Here is a 16,844-nt window from a genome sequence, read left to right as displayed (position 1 = left end):
TGCACGCTGTTTACGAGTCGGGGGGCAGGACTATTTAAAAAAAGCACAATTTGATTAATTATGAACGTGAAAAGTGAAGCTTGTCCCAGGAGGATCTACCTGGCTGCTGAAGGCCTGGATACTAATCTTGCATGTTTATGTGGAGGATTGTTGTGAGAGAGAGAGAACTGCCATGCATGACTCGCTTCTCATATATTTTTAGATATTTCTTGGCTGCTTTCTTAATGCGCCCCCCCGCCTCTTTTCTCTCTGCTTGGCCGATCGTCTCTTTTTCACCTGCTGCACCTCAATTTAATTTAGCATCCAAACCAGGCTGATTATGTTATTAGTCCTCTTTTAAAGATGTGCATGTTTAAAATCTGAGGTGTGCGTGCGTGCGTGCGTGACTCTAAACCGTAGATGTGTGTGTGGAGATGTGACATGATGCTGTTTCCATTGTCTAACTGCTTCCTTTTGTTACCTGACTAGCAGGACAAAGGGGTCGAGGCCGGTCCTGACGCGTCGCTATGAGGACCGACTCCGTCGACACTCTGCCGGCTGCCAAGTGGATGGAATGGTAAGGTCACCTGACTCAGTGGTCCAATGGTATTCCAGCCTTTTTTGTTTGTAATTAAGGAGCAGATTTCCTGAAAAAACTGCCATGTTAGAAGATAATCAGAGGAAATCTTGAGCTTGCTGTTTTTATTTGTTGTTAAATTTATAACCCCCCCCCCCCTGCCATTTGAGTCTTCCTGAGTTCATGATCGACATCCTTCCGGAAAAGTCTTTGCACTTTTTAAAGTTTTGGATTGATCTCTTAAACTACACGATGGACGAGACGTGATCTGTGATCATCAGAGATGTTGAAGGGTCGGGCGTTCCAGGAGATTTGGGTTCTTTGTAGAACCCGAACCACCCCGGGTCCGTTAACTACCTCAGTTGTAAGGACTCGCCTGATCTGTCCACATTTATTGTACTTGAGTCTCACAGGCAACATCAACGGAGCACTTAATGGATTTCAGCTCTCAGCGGAGACGTAGCTGCAGCTGTTAGCCTCACGACGGCGTATGACGGTCCAGATATATATCGTTACGGAGCCGGAAGAGGGTGTTAAAACTGAGAGGAGAGAAACTTTGAGTTGTGAATTTACAAGAAACTCTCCCAGATAAAGTCTAGAACTTACAACAGAAAAGGAACCTCATTACTTCATTTTACAAAGTTGGATCAACCTCGAGTAAGTTCAGTTTTATTCCCTCATAAATGTGTTTTTATTTGTTGTAAATCAGCCACTTTATTCACAGAGAATATCAAAGTATTTCTATTTAAATCTAGTAAACTCAGTTTCTTCTCTCTAAATATCACCCCCCTCCCTCCGGCTCTGTCATTGTATTTTGATTATTCTTTATTGTACCTACAATGGGCCCGATACGCCGTCGTAGTGTCTTGATACATGAACTGAGCGATGATGTAGTTTACAGATTGTTATTTTTAATGCCTGGACATCTCTTTTGTCTTCCACGATGGGAAACTGTCTTTCTTTTGTTTGTAACCATCGATGTAAAGATGTTTGATGTCTCAGTCTGTCTGCTCTGCACAAACATCTGTGATGTCCTCTTTATTTTATTTTATTTTATTTAGGCTCTTAAGCAGGTCTGGAAGAAAATTCATTTACTTCCTGTTCCAGAGAAGTTTAGGAATCCAAACTAAACGTGGAAAAAGTTTTCATCTTAAAAAGCATGGTTCTACATTTCACATTGTTATCATGACATAAGTGTGGTCGTGACAAGTGTAAAGAGTAGCTGGTGTTAATTCATGTCTCTTCACTATCGGTGTACACAGCAGACTGGAAATCAAAGAAATGTTTTAGACTTTTAAAGGAGCAAATCCATCCGACTACATTTGAGCTTTTAGGGAAAATAACGAGAAACCGCGACACACAAGTGATTAGATCTCAGCGACGGCTTCTTTCTGTTTTAGCAAATAGAAATCAGTTAAAATTCACTGAATATTAAACAAGTTAATATAAATTATAAGTGATCAGTTCTACATTAACAGATCCCACGAAGAGACCAAAACCAACCAAACGATGTGTTGGTTTGTTTTGTAATACTTTCTGCCCCCCCCCCCCCCCCCCCACCCCCAACCCCCCCCACACACACGCGCACACACACGCACACACTCCCTTTTAGCCTGTGGCATTCTGGGAATTGTAGGAAAAACACAATGAAGCAGTTTGAGTTGATCAACGTAACTTTATTGGATGTTTGGTTTTAATGATGGAACAGCGTCTGAGGTTTGGATTTCTCCTTTAAGCTCTTCTGTTTAAAGAGTCGGATTATTTCTCATTCTAGTATTGACTGTTGGATCACCAATTCTAAGGGTCAAGAATTATATATATATATATATGTGTGTATATATATATATATATATATATATATAATTTTTTTGCTAACAAGTGTTTGCATTCTTGCAAATGAATTGTTTTATACTGTACAGTGAGGTAAGGTAAACCTATTTTTCTAATAAAGTTATTGACTTTGATCTGGTGTCATTTATTGTAAATGTATATTAATTAGATCATAAACTCTTCTGTGAAGCAACATGGGTCTTTTTTCAAGTTCTTTATCAATAGTTACATTGAAGCAGTCTGGTATTAGAAATCTTGGATTTCAGGCTCCCCTCAAATAATTATGTATTTAAAAAATAAAGCAAAGACAAAGTTTAAAAGAAAGTTAAAATATAGGACAGATATGAACGAGTAATAGAAGTAATGAATAAATATATAGACATATTTTTATATTTCATTTACGTATAGATTGTTTTTAAAATATATTTATATTTATTAAAGCACACGATTAATACTCGATACATAAATCACATTTTAATTGTATTTAAATACTGTAGCACCCCGTTACCACAGAAATCCGGTTCAAAACACCGTAAAGGCACGTACACACAGGAAGCAGTGTTATACAAATATAAATTTTTTATTAGTACAAATCCAACTGTGTGGAGCAACCAGTGACAGCTGGTTTAGCGGGCAGGAGGAGTTCAGACCGTGCACTAAGATCGGCCTCACAATTTAAAGCAAAACAAACAAAACAGACCAAGGCAGCGTCCCACTAACTAGAAAACAAAAACAAAAGTAATCAAACAACTGCCAATAAACAGAAAACAAACCCAAAAAGATTGTAATTCAACCCACCGAATGTTCAGCAACCCAACCACCCCCACCTGGACTCCCCCCCAGCTACCATTGGAAGCTGCTCAGGACGCTCTAAAATAACACAAATACAACATTACATCTTTCTGAACTGTACCCAGTCCCCCAGCACCCGAGTCAGCCATCCCCCAAACACACGCTATCCCCTCTGTAACGGATGCCTCCCAGACACTGCGCCACCGACGCACCTTCTCATGCGGCCTCACGCTACGTCTGTGCTTGTTGTGGGAGAGCAAGTAGTTGGACTCGGCACCCCCGCTCGTGGCGGCGGACACAGAGCAGATTCAGCACAGCCGCTCGTGACCGCGGAGAGAAAGACAACGGCCGCGATTTGCCAGCAGGTGCATCTTTTCACCTAATCAGGCCCGTGCACCTCATTACTGGTCCGCCAGTAATGAGGTGCACCCCGTCAGTTCCACTTGGTTACAATAGTAAATAAGTCATTAGATAAATATTTATTTGTATTTCGGGTCACTTCTGACGCGCTGGAACGCTCTAACGGAAATGACGTTGTTTTGGTTTCAGGGTTGCCATGTCCGTTTGCTAAAATACACTTTTGGAGCGTTTAAATCTCTTGAGGCAAATTAAAATGTCCAAGTAATAGGTTACACTTTCTTTACAAACAAAATAATTTATATTTATTACAGACAAAATATATGGCATTTTAACAGAAAGCAAAACAGAGGGGGACATACTAAAAAAGCAGAATAAACATAATACACTAAGTACATAGATTTGTGTGTAAGTATGTATGTATACACCTCAATAAAATGCATTTGTTTTACCACTTTTATCATCTTACTATTATTGTTATATTCTGTTTTAATATTTACCTTGTTTTGGCTTCATTTCATTTTTTGTCTTGTGATATATTTATTTAATAATGATCATAATTATCATTCTTTTTTTACTACGTGTTGTGATTGGGAAATAAAATGTAAGCATCCTTTGTAGTTGTACATGTCCCCCCCCCATATGTTTGTATTTATTTATTTTTATTATACATTTATCTTTGTCAAGGATAGATGTGTATTTATGCTGGGACAACATTTGACCATATATGAATGCTAATTTTCTGATTTGTTTTGTTTTATTATTAAGAAAGAAATGAAGTGTGTGGGGATTTTTATTTTATTTTTTAAATTGAATAATAAATCACGGTTTAATTTACGTGCATGTCACACGGATCTGGCAACCCTTCTGACGGATTAGAAAACATTCCATATCTCGGGGAAGTCTTTCGGGACTCAAAAAAAAAAAACAAGGAAAACATGAAGTAACAACTTTATAAACTTTAGTCTGGGAATATTGTCTGGCCAACAGCCGAAGACTACTGTGGACAGGATGTGTTGTTTTATATGAAGAGCTGCTCCGATACTAGCGTCGCTGTAAGTATTTTAAAACCGAACGTCAACCGTCAACGCTAGCGTTAGCTGAGCTAGCTAACGTAGCTTAGCTAACAACTACAACGTCATTTCCGTTAGCGCGATCCAGCGCGTTAAAAGTGACCGGAAATACAAATAAATATATATCCAATGACTAATTTACTATTTAAATACAATTACATTTTGATTTATGTAGTGATCGTGTGGTTTGTGTAGATAAACTGTTTCTCAATATAAATGTAAAGGTTTCCACCACTGGAGGCTGTAATTGGGATATACATATACATATACAAATATATACATATATATATATATATATATATATATAAATTTAGATATTGATCTATATAGCTATAGCTATAGCTAGCTAATGCCAACGCTAGCATTAGCTAAGCTAGCTAGTTATTGTTGGCAGTAGTTTAAAATCTCAGTTTCACAGTTTGTTTTATCGTTAATTAAAACAGCCACGAACCTCCATTTTTATTAGTGTTAACTTACTTACAGTAAACTACGTTGACTGTATGAAATGTGTATTAATTTCGACTTTAACGCTATAATAATAATAACAACTGTGTAACTGTCACCAGGTCCCCTGAAGAAGGATGGCCGGTGTTTTAACGTTTGTGGAGAACGTGACGCGACGGCTGAAGATCGACGTCATGAGAGAAGCTGGACGTCAGTATCCGGTCTTCTGCTTCCTGCTGCTGTCTCTGGTGACGATGACTCTGCTGCTCAACAGGTCTCACACACACACACACACACACACACACACACACACACACACAAAATCACTTTTATTGGACATGTGTGGTGGCCTCCTCCTCCTCTCCCTCCTCCTCTTCATATTATCTGATCTCTTAATAACTCAAATGAAACACTGAGATGATGGACAGAAATATAATCTGTAACTGTTCTTAAAAAACAATTCAAATCATGTTTTGATCCAAAATAGTGAAATAAATTTCTGCTCATTCTCAGGTTCCTGCTTCTCTCCGTCGTATAAAATGTTAAATTGAAAGTTTTTCAGTTGTGTACATCTGAAGATGTGTCGGTGCCTCCAGGTATCTCCACATCCTGATGGTCTTCTGGTCCTTCCTGGCTGGCGTCACTACTTTCTATTGCTCCCTCGGACCGGAGACCCTCCTACCCAATGTCCTCTTCAGCGTGAAGCCGAGGAGCAAAGTAAGTCTGTATGATAATCATTTAATAAATCTAGTCATTATTATGTTTAATGAAGTATAATAATGTGCGTAGAGCTCGTGTTAGGAAGTTAAACAGCTCATTCATCTCGAATATCTATTTATATTCATGTGAAAACATCTCCTTCAAACTACTGGATTTATTCAAGTTTATCACCAAAACTACATTTTACAGATGACAGTGAACACATCATGATAAGGTTATAATGTACCTTCAGCCAGTACTCATGTTCACTGAGCAGAGCCTGAAGGCATCATGATATACCTGAAGTGAACCTCCTGTTGGTTAGCCGTTAGCGGTGCTGCTAACGTTACTAGCTCTCCTCCTGTTGGTTAGCCGTTAGCGGTGCTGCTAACGTTACTAGCTCTCCTCCTGTTGGTTAGCCGTTAGCGGTGCTGCTAACGTTACTAGCTCTCCTCCCGTTGGTTAGCCGTTAGCGGTGCTGCTAACGTTACTAGCTCTCCTGTTGCTTTAAACACTGATTGGTTGTTTATGATGAAACATGATCAGAGATCAGAAACACATGTTATACTGAGTCAGTAACACTTTATTTACACTCTGATGGTTAACGATAAAACTTTATTTACATTCTGATGGTTAACGTTAAAACGTGAGGGGGGTCAGTACGGAGCCACTACGGTCCTTTACACCACTAATGTGAACACATTACTCAGAGATGTTTTCCTCCATTGTATATCGTGTGTAACATATAAACCGGCAACTAATGATTCTTTTCTCGATGAATTGCTTGGTCTTTAAAATGTCCAAATCCCAAAGATCTTCACTTTAATCTGATATAAAACAGATAAAAAGCAAGAAAATCTTTGTATCTGAGAAGTTGAAAATATTCTCTTACTTGAATGATAAATCGATGACTGATTATTTTTCTCTTGATTGATTAGTCGACTCCTCGTTGCAGCTCTCGTGATAAAACTGTTTTCTTGTTTTCCTCCATCAGCGGCGGGAGCAGGAGCTGTTTCCTCTGGGCCACAGCTGTGCCGTGTGCGGGAAGGTCAAGTGCAGCCGTCACCGGTACGTTCACACGTCACGCAACGCAGACGAACACACGACGCAGACGAACACGCCTCACGCTTATCTTAAGACCCACAACATTATATCTCTCCACACCCAAACAACAACAACAACAACAACAACATACTGCATTAATCATCGAAGTGTGGTGAGCAGAGATGTGTTTGTAAAGATGGTCACACTGATAATAAACTCACGTTTGGTTCTTTGCAGGCCAACGCTGCTCCTTGAGAACTATCAGCCGTGGTTGGACCTGAAGGTTCACTCAAAAGTGGACGCTTCAGTAGCAGAGGTACCTCAATGTCAACGCTTGTATCCTCAAATGAACTGTTAATTATCTGAGAGTAAAACTGAGAAACACGTTTGTCTGTAAAGCTGTTGAATGAATGTAAATTTCATCGGTTAAGTTTTCTGCCTGCAGGTGTTTGAGTTGGTTCTGGAGAACTTCGTGTACCCCTGGTACAGGTGAGAGGGAACATCAACAAAGTGCTCTTGATAGTTTATATGTTAGAAGTTTTTCTGAACTTCCGCCTCTGGTTTTTAGGGACATCACAGACGACGAGGCGTGTGTGGACGAACTAAGGATGACTTTTCGCTTCTTCACGTCGGTGCTCGTCCGCCGGGCTCAGAAGGTTAGTCGTGTGTTTAGAGACACAAGGAGGAGGACTCATGCTCGATTATGTTCTAATACTATAATATGATTGAGTCTTTTAATGCGTCGTCTTTCACTGATGCTGCAGGTTGATGTTCCGGCTGTGTTTGCAGACAAAGTGATGAAAGCTGTGATGAAGCACATTGAAATTATTGTGAAAGCTCGAGAAAAAGGTACGAACCTCCCGTACGAGTCAACATCGTCACCGTCTTCACTTACATGTTGCTGCTTCTTTTATTTATGTATTTATTCTTTCATTCATTGTCATTCTACAGAACGTACACATCCTCACACAGACATCAAAACCAGGAACAACAGCAATAACAAAGCAAAACATCGTAATACAATGAACCAATTAGGAATAAATTATGAAGTAAAATAAATGTATAATAATTTACATTCATTCAAGCAACTTAAAGCTACACTGCCAGGAGCCACTTATATGAAATTAAACGCGTACATTTCTGGTGTTGTAAATCCAAATCTCATGGTGGATGATGCTGGTTTGTGGAAGGTAACCTCGTGTGTGTGTGTGTGTGTGTGTGTGTGTGTGTGTGTGTGTGCAGTGAAGGGTGTGGAGGGTCTACAGCAGGCGTCTCTGGATGAATACGGCTCTGACCTCCACATCGCTCTGCGGAGCCGTAAAGACGAGCTGCTGTACCTGAGGAAGCTGACTGAGATGCTGTTTCCTTACGTCATGCCGCCCAAAGCCACAGACTGCAGGTAGGCCGACCAGAACCTCAGAGACTGAACTGGGTCACATCTCTAGAATGTTTGAAGTTGAGTCTAGAACAAGTCTGTAATAATCTGTGGAGCCTAAACACAGACACTCAGAACCTCAAGGACTAAGACGTTCTACTGAAACTACATTAAAACCACAAGGTTCTACGTTAATCTAGAACCCTGTCTTCATCATTTCACTTTTTAATATTTGACACCAGATTGAGCCTTTTTCTCTTGTTTAGTTCTTATTGTTAAATACATGCTGCTCTCCTGTGTTCCTGCACTAACAGGACCAATGCATCAACATCAATGTTTGTCTCTAATCACTGAGGAAGAGGAGGGGGAGGATAAGGTTGAGGAAGAGTCGGGGGGGAAGCAACATTTTAAACTGCGTGTATAATAAACTTGAATCACTTACTTTAGTGAACTGTTGGTATGTAAATATGTGTCTGTTAGTGAACGATATAATATATATATATAACATATATATGTATATAATAATATGAATATTAGTGTATTAAAGTTGTAGCTGTGGTCTCTGCTCAGATCTCTGGCTCTGCTGCTGAGGGAGGTGATGGCCGGATCCGTCATGTTACCCACCATGGACTTCATGGCCAACCCTGTAAGTAGAGCAGCAGCTAATAAGTTATTCACTTCATTTATTCACTTTATTTATTCACTTCATTTATTTACAGTGAGTTTACAAACAGGCTTTGACGGACAGAAGCAGGAGAATATAACAGAAACACAAGAAAACAACAAACAAAGGGAACATTTGAACACTGATAAAACAATACAATATATGAAACAATACAAACAAATAAATACAAAATAAATATATAAATTAAAGCACTAGAAATATGACGTCACAGAAAGTCTGTAAAAATGTGTTTAAGAAGTAATTTAATTTGAAGAAAAGAGTTTTGTTTAAGTTTCCACCGAATATATCGATTTAATAACACATGTCAATAATAAAACACAACTCATCGTTTATGGCAAACACTGAAGGTTTTACAATATTCAATTTCAACTTAATGAGGACATGAAGACATTAATACTACATCCATACTACTCCGTTTCTATTAGGAAGCAGATTTGTCAAATAGAAACGATCTCCGTCCACACGGGCGTTTCAGCATCGTTTTCGAATTGATCTGCATCCACACGGCAACCTTTGAAGACGGACACCACGTGACCATTAACGTACACTGGGCATGCGCGTGACGGTGTAAACAGGAAGTAGATTGGTTGCTTAGTTAAAAAAAATACGACAGAGTAATAAAGTACTCTTTAATAATGAAAGGTTGTATTTGATACTTAAGATCGTCCTCTAAAATATTCCTCTATAAACTCAAACAGACAGTTCATGGAACGTTTTAGAAGTTTTATTTTTCAGACGTAGTTACAGCGCTGCGGGTCTCTATCTCTCTCTCACATCAAATTTACTTTAAGATCAACACTTACACGTAAACGTTTACTCGATTATGGGTCATAAATGTGGTCAACACACGTCTCTCACTCGTTTCCTCCGTGTTGTTGTCTGTTCTCACTCATAGCTCTGAATAGCATTTACCGCTAACTGTGGCTTGACCGCTCCATAGGGCTGATGACGCCGCTCGCTAATCGCTCCAATAACAGCTGCTTCCTCCCCAGAAATGCAGACTTTTACTGCACAACAGCTGCTAGTACAGACAACAAAGCAAGCAACGCTTGGAATTCGTTATCCATGTAGAAATGAATCACTGGTAGCCCAGTTTGTTTTCTTCCGGGTACGGGTCACATGAGTGTGACGAATCAGGGAAGGAGACGTCATGGCTGCTAAGAACCAATCAAGTCGCAAACACGGGTGTGGGCGTCATTTTTCCTAAACATCTGTTTCCGACCGTCCACACGCAAACGCAACCCCGGAGTTTTTAAACTCCTCCAACCTCGGGAGTGTTTTCAAACTCCTTCGCTTAGGGTGCTCCAAAACTCCGGCGTAGTGTGGCCGCTCAGTGTAAACGTAGCAAAACATCATGTGTTTCCATACGTAAGCAGAGTAGTGTGGACATGTCTTAAGACAACGTGATGTTTCTCTTGTTTTCAGGACATTAAGACAACGTGATGTTTCTCTTGTTTTCAGGACATTAAGACAACGTGATGTTTCTCTTGTTTTCAGGACATTAAGACAACATGATGTTTCTCTTGTTTTCAGGACATTAAGACAACGTGATGTTTCTCTTGTTTTCAGGACATTAGGACATTAAGACAACGTGATGTTTCTCTTGTTTTCAGGACATTAGGACATTAAGACAACGTGATGTTTCTCTTGTTTTTCAGGACACTGTGAACCTCATGGTGCTGATATTTGTTGATGACACTCCAGTAAGTTCACAGAACATCTCATGAATCCCGATTCCTTAAACATGGAACCGTTCTTCTGCTGCTTTATCTGAACGTCTTCTGTGTCTCCAGCCTGAAGCAGCGATCGATCCTCCGTCTGTCCTCGTGCCCTTTTTACAGAAATACGCCGACGTCGGCAACAAGAAGCCGTCGGTGAGTAACTCGCCCAGAGAGACGGCGAGCACGCTGATCGAGAGGAGGGGGAGGAGAAGAGAGGGGGAGAGGAGGAAGAGGAGGAGGGGGAAGAAGGGGAGGGGGAGGAAGAGGAGGAGGGGGAGGAAGAAGGGGAGGGGGAGGAAGAGTAAGAAGAGGAGGAGGAAGAGGGGGAGGAAGAGGAGGAGGAAGAAGGGGAGGGCGAGGAAGAGTAAGAAGATCTTCTCATCTTGTATTTAACTCTCTCTCTCTCTCTCTCTCTCTCTCTCTCTCTCTCTCTCTCTCTCTCTCTTCATTGAGCATTCTCTAAACTAACTGGACTGTGTCCGTCTTCAGGTGCTGAAGTTGGACCTGAAGGAGATCCGGGAGCAGCAGGATCTCCTCTTTCGCTTCATGAACTTCCTGAAGCAGGAAGGAGCCGTTCACGTGCTGCAGTTCTGCCTCACTGTGGGTAAGGAACCGCAGAACTACCTCAGAACAACTAAGACACGCAAACCTGCAGCCGTCTTACCAGCAATGTGGGAGCAGATGTTTCTCCCCTGAGACATAGATATATATATATACAGTATATATACACAGTATATGTATGTATGTATGTATATATATACAGTATATATATATACAGTACATATATATATATATATGTGTGTGTGTGTGTGTGTGTGTGTGTGTGTGTGTGTATATATATATATATCCGTTTGTGTGTTGTTTTCCTCCAGAGGAGTTCAATGATAAGATCCTGATTCCGGATCTGAGCGACTCTGAGCTGCAGCGGCTGCACGGCGAGGTGCTGCACATCTACGAGACGTACTGCCTCGACGAGAGCATCGACAAGATCAGCTTCGACCGCTTCATCGTGGAGGAGATCAGGAACAGTGAGAAGGCTGCCGTCACACTCCCACACACAGACTAATATTCTACTGTAATTACAAATACAACAACACAATATATATATATATATATATATATATATATATTTCTGTTTGGGTATTCAGAATTGGGTAGCGAGACATATGAGACAGGATACTACTCGGGCTACCTGAGTCTGTGTGGACGTTTGGACTACAGTTTGAGACACTCGGCTCGTTTTCTTTGCCGGACTCTGTTCTCGTGCAGAGATGTAAAGAATAAAAGCTTGAAGGACGCAGGCGTGTAAGACTGTCAGAGCGGAGAGGACGAGAGTTCACGAGCAACGTGACTGCAGCTGGAAGAGGAGGAAACATTTAAAGTTATTATCATTGACATATGTACCGCTGCAATCAAACGGTTTGTGAAGAGTTGCATCATGGGAAATGTAGGAGCTAGTGTTTTTGGAGCTTGGTCCGTACTAGGAACTGAAAGTCCTCCTTTAAACACTCAACATCTCCCATAATTCATCAGAATAGGCGTTTCAGTCCGTACATAAACTATTCTTTGGTCTCACAGGAAGAGCCGTGTGTCCTGTTTTTCGCTAACTTGGTTTAACGTCTCACTCTGCTGCAGTGATGTCACATGTGTCCTACTTTTGCAGCCTGTCGTGGAGTTGCTCTCTAAAACACTCCGAATGTATTTGTGCCTCTCAGTCGCTGAAGGTCCGTACGGCGGCGTGGTGAAGCTGCAGACGATGCACTGCCTGTTCGAGGCGTATGAACACGTCCTGTCTCTGCTGGAGAGAGTCTTCACCCCGATGTTCTGTCACAGCGACGAAGTAACGCCTCAACGACCATCTCACTGCACCTGCTCACAAACTCTAAATATAGACTCTCAGTATTTGTCTGTTTCAACGTCGCAAAGTACAGTTACTTGTATTTGCTCAAGGTACTAGTACTCAATGTTAGATTATACTTCTACAACACAGTTATAATCCTACAGCTTAAGTTACTTGTTACCTTTTCAGATTGAGATTCCTACTAACAAAGCATACGATCATATTATAAGATATCTTGCATTTATTATCAAAGTTTATATATTAATGCTCCAGAAACGATATGAAACATAATAATGCGACGGGCTTCTGATACTGAAAGCACACTTTATTTTTACTTAAAGCTACTACGAGGAACTTTAATTGAGTGTTGGTTCTGTCGCCCCCTGTGGACTAAAGTAGTAGTGCTTCAAAGCACCAGAGAAAACCTGTCATGTTACTGCAGCAGGTCTGACAGTGAGAGTTTTAAACTTCTACTTGAGCGAAGGATCTGAATAAGTCTTATACCAGTAGTTTTTATTGTGAATATGAATATAGTTCATTTAATGGTTTAAACTGAGAGTTCAAGTCATTGATTAGCTGTAACTTGTACATGTGTGTGTGTGTGTGTTGTTCAGTACTTCAGACACCTGCTGAGAGGAGCAGAGTCTCCAACGAGGAACTCAAGAATCAACAGGTTTGTGATGAGGTATCATTCAGGGGGCAACAGCAGCAAACAGAGTGAAAACTGAGACAAAGTGCTAATGGAAACACCGATCACGGAGTTTATTCCTTATAGAAACTAATCGTATGCAAGTATTGGAACAGTGAGTTAAACTGGCTCATTCCACTGAGTCATTTGATTGTTATTGTTCTAGTAACAGCTGATTAGAGAGCTTCAGAGTGTTGAAGGTGTTTTTACACGGCGTCTGTATCTGGTGGTGAGAGCGGCCCTCTGAATACACCGCAGTAAGCTTTAGCTGCATCTGTGCATCTCATTCCAGAAATAGCTTCAGTTTGGAAGACAGCAGGTGAGTAGGTCTTCGGCATGTCGCCTGACAGATGCTGGATGCAAACACGCAACAGTGCAGCGTGTTGATGACGCACGCCGATGCTGAGAACCTGAGAAACTCTGCTCTAACAAAGCTTCACTTCAGGAGCCTCTGCTGGGCCTTTGTGTTTGTTGTGCTGACGCTTGCACTTTGAATTTTAACCTCATGTTTGAGACGATGGAGCCGTGAAAGAAGAAGTCACTGAATACTGTGAAGAAGCACTTTGACCTAAACGGTCTCTGATGATGTAATGAAGGAGGCTTGTAGCTGCTCTGCATGTCTGCTGCATGACCGAGTCGGTTAACGGAGAGAGAGAGAGAGAGAGAGAGAGAGGGGTGTGATTTACGTTGTTGTGTTGTATTATTGAATCCAGGTTAGATGCTTTCCACGTGTCAGCCTTTCTTTTCCTCTGCTCACTGTAGAAACTTGTCGAAGCGAGGCGAGTCGTTCGGCATCAGCAGGATCGGCAGTAGAATCAAAGGCGTGTTCAAGAGCACGACCATGGAGGGCTCCGTGCTGCCGCCCAGCGCCATGAACGACTACGACGACGACCTGGTGAGTGTTTCAGGAGGACGAGGAACTGTGACAACAAACAGAACGGCGATAAATGACTTTCTCACGCGTCGAAACGTTAGATCCGTTCATGTCGTGTTGTCTGCAGAGTTAACTCGCGTTGTTGTGCTCGTATTTCTAAACATGTTAGAAAGCATTCTATCATCTTCTGCATTTAAAGAGATAAAACCTTCACGGCTTATTTCAGACTTACAGGTGTTACAAATTTAGAGTTTAACGTCTTTTTCACTCTCACTGACTCTCTCTGCGCTCTCATCCATCTATCTGTCCCCCCTGATCGTCCACACATACATTATATCTAAATGATCACCAGAGCTACTCTAGATGATGACAGAGGAACAGCTTTACTACTTGTTGTATTCAACTTTAGAAACATCATTTCTCTCCTCATAAACGTCTCGGACATTAAGATTATTCTGTGCCTGTGATTAGATGATTACATTTAATTTACGTTATGTTCATGCTAACGTCACTTCAGCAGGAAGTTAAAACCAGACGTTGAACTTCTTCCTTGTTACTCGTCTCCTCCTGCAGGTGGAGGAGGCGACCGTCGTGGTGGAGGACGACTCCCCCGCCGAGCCGGCCGGCACGCCGGGCTCCCTGAGGAACCTGTCGGCCTGGAGCATCGTCATCCCGTACATCGACGTCTACGACGACGACGCCAAGCGGGAGAAGATCCCCGTCTTCTGCATCGACGTGGAGCGCAAAGACCGGAAGGAAGGTGAGCCGACAAGTACCGTCCCGCAAACAAGTAATCCGAACTGTTTATTTAAGAATCAAATGACTTCAACAGAAACCAGTGTAAGCCCGTCGCTGTGAAACTGGAGTCTGTTTAATCATCGAGCTTTCCTTCACGTCACACATGATGTCCTCTGTTCTTCTTCTTCTTCTTCTTCTCACAGTTGGCCATGAAACTGAGAAGTTGTCGGTGTACAGAAGATACCTGGAGTTCTACGTACTGGAATCCAAACTCACCGAGTTCCACGGTAACATTTAGCAACTTTATTTCACCCGAAGACAACATTCAGTACCACGAGGGAAAAGGCCTCAACATTTCCTCTGACAGGTCTGAACTCTGGTACGGACGTTGTTCTGGGGAATTATCTCAGAGTGTAACTCACATGAAAGATCACACTTTCATCACTTTCATCACTTTTAAAGGAGGGAACACGCTGACATTGTGTTCATAAAATGTCTTCCAGATGAAATATCTTTGATATTCAACTTGTTGTGAGTTCCTGAGATACGTTTCTTATCGTACTCTCTTTAGTGTTCGGACACACGATGGCACTATTGTCTATTCTGAAGATAATGAATATAGAATAGACAGTAGTCCAATGTGCACAAAGAATACATTAATTATGATAATAAAAACTCACTTAAAGGTAAAATTATTTTGCATATTCTAATGAGAATATTAACTTGTGTAAAATACTGATCTAACGTTGTTTATATATTTATTTATTTTTTCAGGCACGTTTGCAGACGCTCAGCTTCCATCCAAAAGAATTATTGGACCAAAGAATTATGATTTTCTCGCATCCAAAAGGGAAGAATTTGAGGAGTATTTACAGGTATGAGACCTTCATCAGGAGCTCAAGGTTATTCAATGTCGTCTTGTTCTTTGCTGCTGAGAGGGAACGTCTCTTCAATTAATAAAGAAACCGATTAAAGTTCCTATATTTCATCATGAGAAGACAGCAGAACAGCACAGTGTCAGGAAGGTATTAAAGGAGAAGTTGAGGGGCGGAGACTTTATGATGAAATGAGAAAAACAAAAGTTTACATACATTCTACGGACTACATTGTTGTTTCTTTCACTTTGTTCTTTATTGAGTTTTTGCAAAGCTTTGAACAGAACACAGACAATACAGGAGGTTATGGAAACAATAAGAATAAAGTGAACAGTAAGTAGAAACACGTCTATATTCATACAAATGTATTATAATTAGTTATTCATCTGGTTGTATCTTCCAGTCCCAGCATGCACCACAGGGCGGGTGTTCAGGATCTCGTGTTGATCGACAGCATTAACGTTTTAACCCAATAAATCCTTATCTTTGTACAATTCCAGAACATAAGCGAGCGCTCGGCCTCTGCGGACTAGTTTTACTGTTTGTTGTGTTTGACCTCGCAGAGACTCGCATCTGAGTTTGTGTTCTGGAGCAGAAGAGCAGTTAAATAGCTTATTTTTAATTTAATTTAATTAGGTTTATTTGACATGTTGGCAGAGTTAACTTTAAATAAAGTGACTTCTTGTTGTAGCTCATTTTCCTGGTTCGGCTTTAAAGAAATAAAAACACAAATAGAAACAATAAAACGACGACTACAAACTAATGAAAACAAGATGTTAGAACAGTAACTGATAACATTAATAAAGGAATATTAATATGAATATTGTATGGACTCACGTATCCCGGTGTTCACTCACTCGCCATAAAAACACTTCAAAGCTTTTCATACTGTCGATAAATGAGAGATTTACAAACTTCTAAAAGCTTAATCAATTATAAAATGGTGCCATTTTTATTGACATCTCATCTAATACTTCAAAGCTTCTGTATGTTTTCTTATTGTATCTCAGAATGTATCGAGATACGTATTCAATCGTCTCGAGAGGGAAAGATTCTCAGCCCAACTTGGATATATTTAATAGCTTCTGATCCAATATTTTCAAAGCTTGTTTAGCTCGTTGTGTTTCATTGCCTGGCCCCAGACGGCTGCACAATAACAAAGATAAAATGAAAGTGTAACCTAAACTATGAATATAATAACCCCTGGTGTGTGTGTGTGTGTGTGTGTGTGTGTGTGTGTGTGTGTGTGTGTG

General features: G+C 40.8%; 2 protein-coding genes across 7 annotated transcripts in view; both read left to right on the top strand.

Moving 5' to 3' along the window:
• LOC116393655 (heterogeneous nuclear ribonucleoprotein Q-like) overlaps positions 1 to 591 on the top strand; it is a 13,839-nt gene extending 13,248 nt beyond the window's left edge. For 2 of the 4 annotated variants that reach the window (XM_031866185.1, XM_031866183.1), the window contains exon 11: positions 472 to 591. In XM_031866185.1, the coding sequence (XP_031722045.1) occupies positions 472 to 510 (39 nt within the window). In that variant the 3' untranslated portion in view covers positions 511 to 591. Of the gene's footprint in view, positions 1 to 468 lie in introns of all 4 variants that reach the window. The other 2 variants (XM_031866184.1, XM_031866182.1) reach the window with 1 other exon arrangement.
• A 3,808-nt stretch (positions 592 to 4,399) lies between these two features.
• The window catches only part of LOC116393545 (sorting nexin-14-like), a 20,645-nt gene continuing 8,200 nt past the window's right edge, over positions 4,400 to 16,844 (top strand). Inside the window, exons 1-21 of one of the 3 annotated variants that reach the window (XM_031865944.1) lie at positions 4,400 to 4,590; positions 5,175 to 5,326; positions 5,649 to 5,769; positions 6,746 to 6,819; positions 7,033 to 7,111; positions 7,241 to 7,284; positions 7,364 to 7,451; positions 7,560 to 7,644; positions 8,038 to 8,194; positions 8,741 to 8,816; positions 10,514 to 10,558; positions 10,649 to 10,729; positions 11,066 to 11,180; positions 11,449 to 11,604; positions 12,292 to 12,416; positions 13,031 to 13,089; positions 13,397 to 13,423; positions 13,867 to 13,999; positions 14,552 to 14,738; positions 14,920 to 15,003; positions 15,491 to 15,591. In XM_031865944.1, the coding sequence (XP_031721804.1) occupies positions 5,190 to 5,326; positions 5,649 to 5,769; positions 6,746 to 6,819; positions 7,033 to 7,111; positions 7,241 to 7,284; positions 7,364 to 7,451; positions 7,560 to 7,644; positions 8,038 to 8,194; positions 8,741 to 8,816; positions 10,514 to 10,558; positions 10,649 to 10,729; positions 11,066 to 11,180; positions 11,449 to 11,604; positions 12,292 to 12,416; positions 13,031 to 13,089; positions 13,397 to 13,423; positions 13,867 to 13,999; positions 14,552 to 14,738; positions 14,920 to 15,003; positions 15,491 to 15,591 (1,974 nt within the window). In that variant the 5' untranslated portion in view covers positions 4,400 to 4,590; positions 5,175 to 5,189. Of the gene's footprint in view, positions 4,591 to 5,174; positions 5,327 to 5,648; positions 5,770 to 6,745; positions 6,820 to 7,032; positions 7,112 to 7,240; positions 7,285 to 7,363; positions 7,452 to 7,559; positions 7,645 to 8,037; positions 8,195 to 8,740; positions 8,817 to 10,513; positions 10,559 to 10,648; positions 10,730 to 11,065; positions 11,181 to 11,448; positions 11,605 to 12,291; positions 12,417 to 13,030; positions 13,090 to 13,396; positions 13,424 to 13,866; positions 14,000 to 14,551; positions 14,739 to 14,919; positions 15,004 to 15,490; positions 15,592 to 16,844 lie in introns of those variants that run through there. The other 2 variants (XM_031865946.1, XM_031865945.1) reach the window with 2 other exon arrangements.

The sequence above is a fragment of the Anarrhichthys ocellatus genome, unplaced genomic scaffold (genome assembly GCF_004355925.1).
Source record: "Anarrhichthys ocellatus isolate YVR2014 unplaced genomic scaffold, GSC_Weel_1.0 scaffold34, whole genome shotgun sequence".
NCBI classification, from domain to species: domain Eukaryota; kingdom Metazoa; phylum Chordata; class Actinopteri; order Perciformes; family Anarhichadidae; genus Anarrhichthys; species Anarrhichthys ocellatus.
The sequence above is the reverse complement of the archived record's forward strand: the minus strand, read 5'-3'. Positions and strand labels throughout refer to the sequence as shown.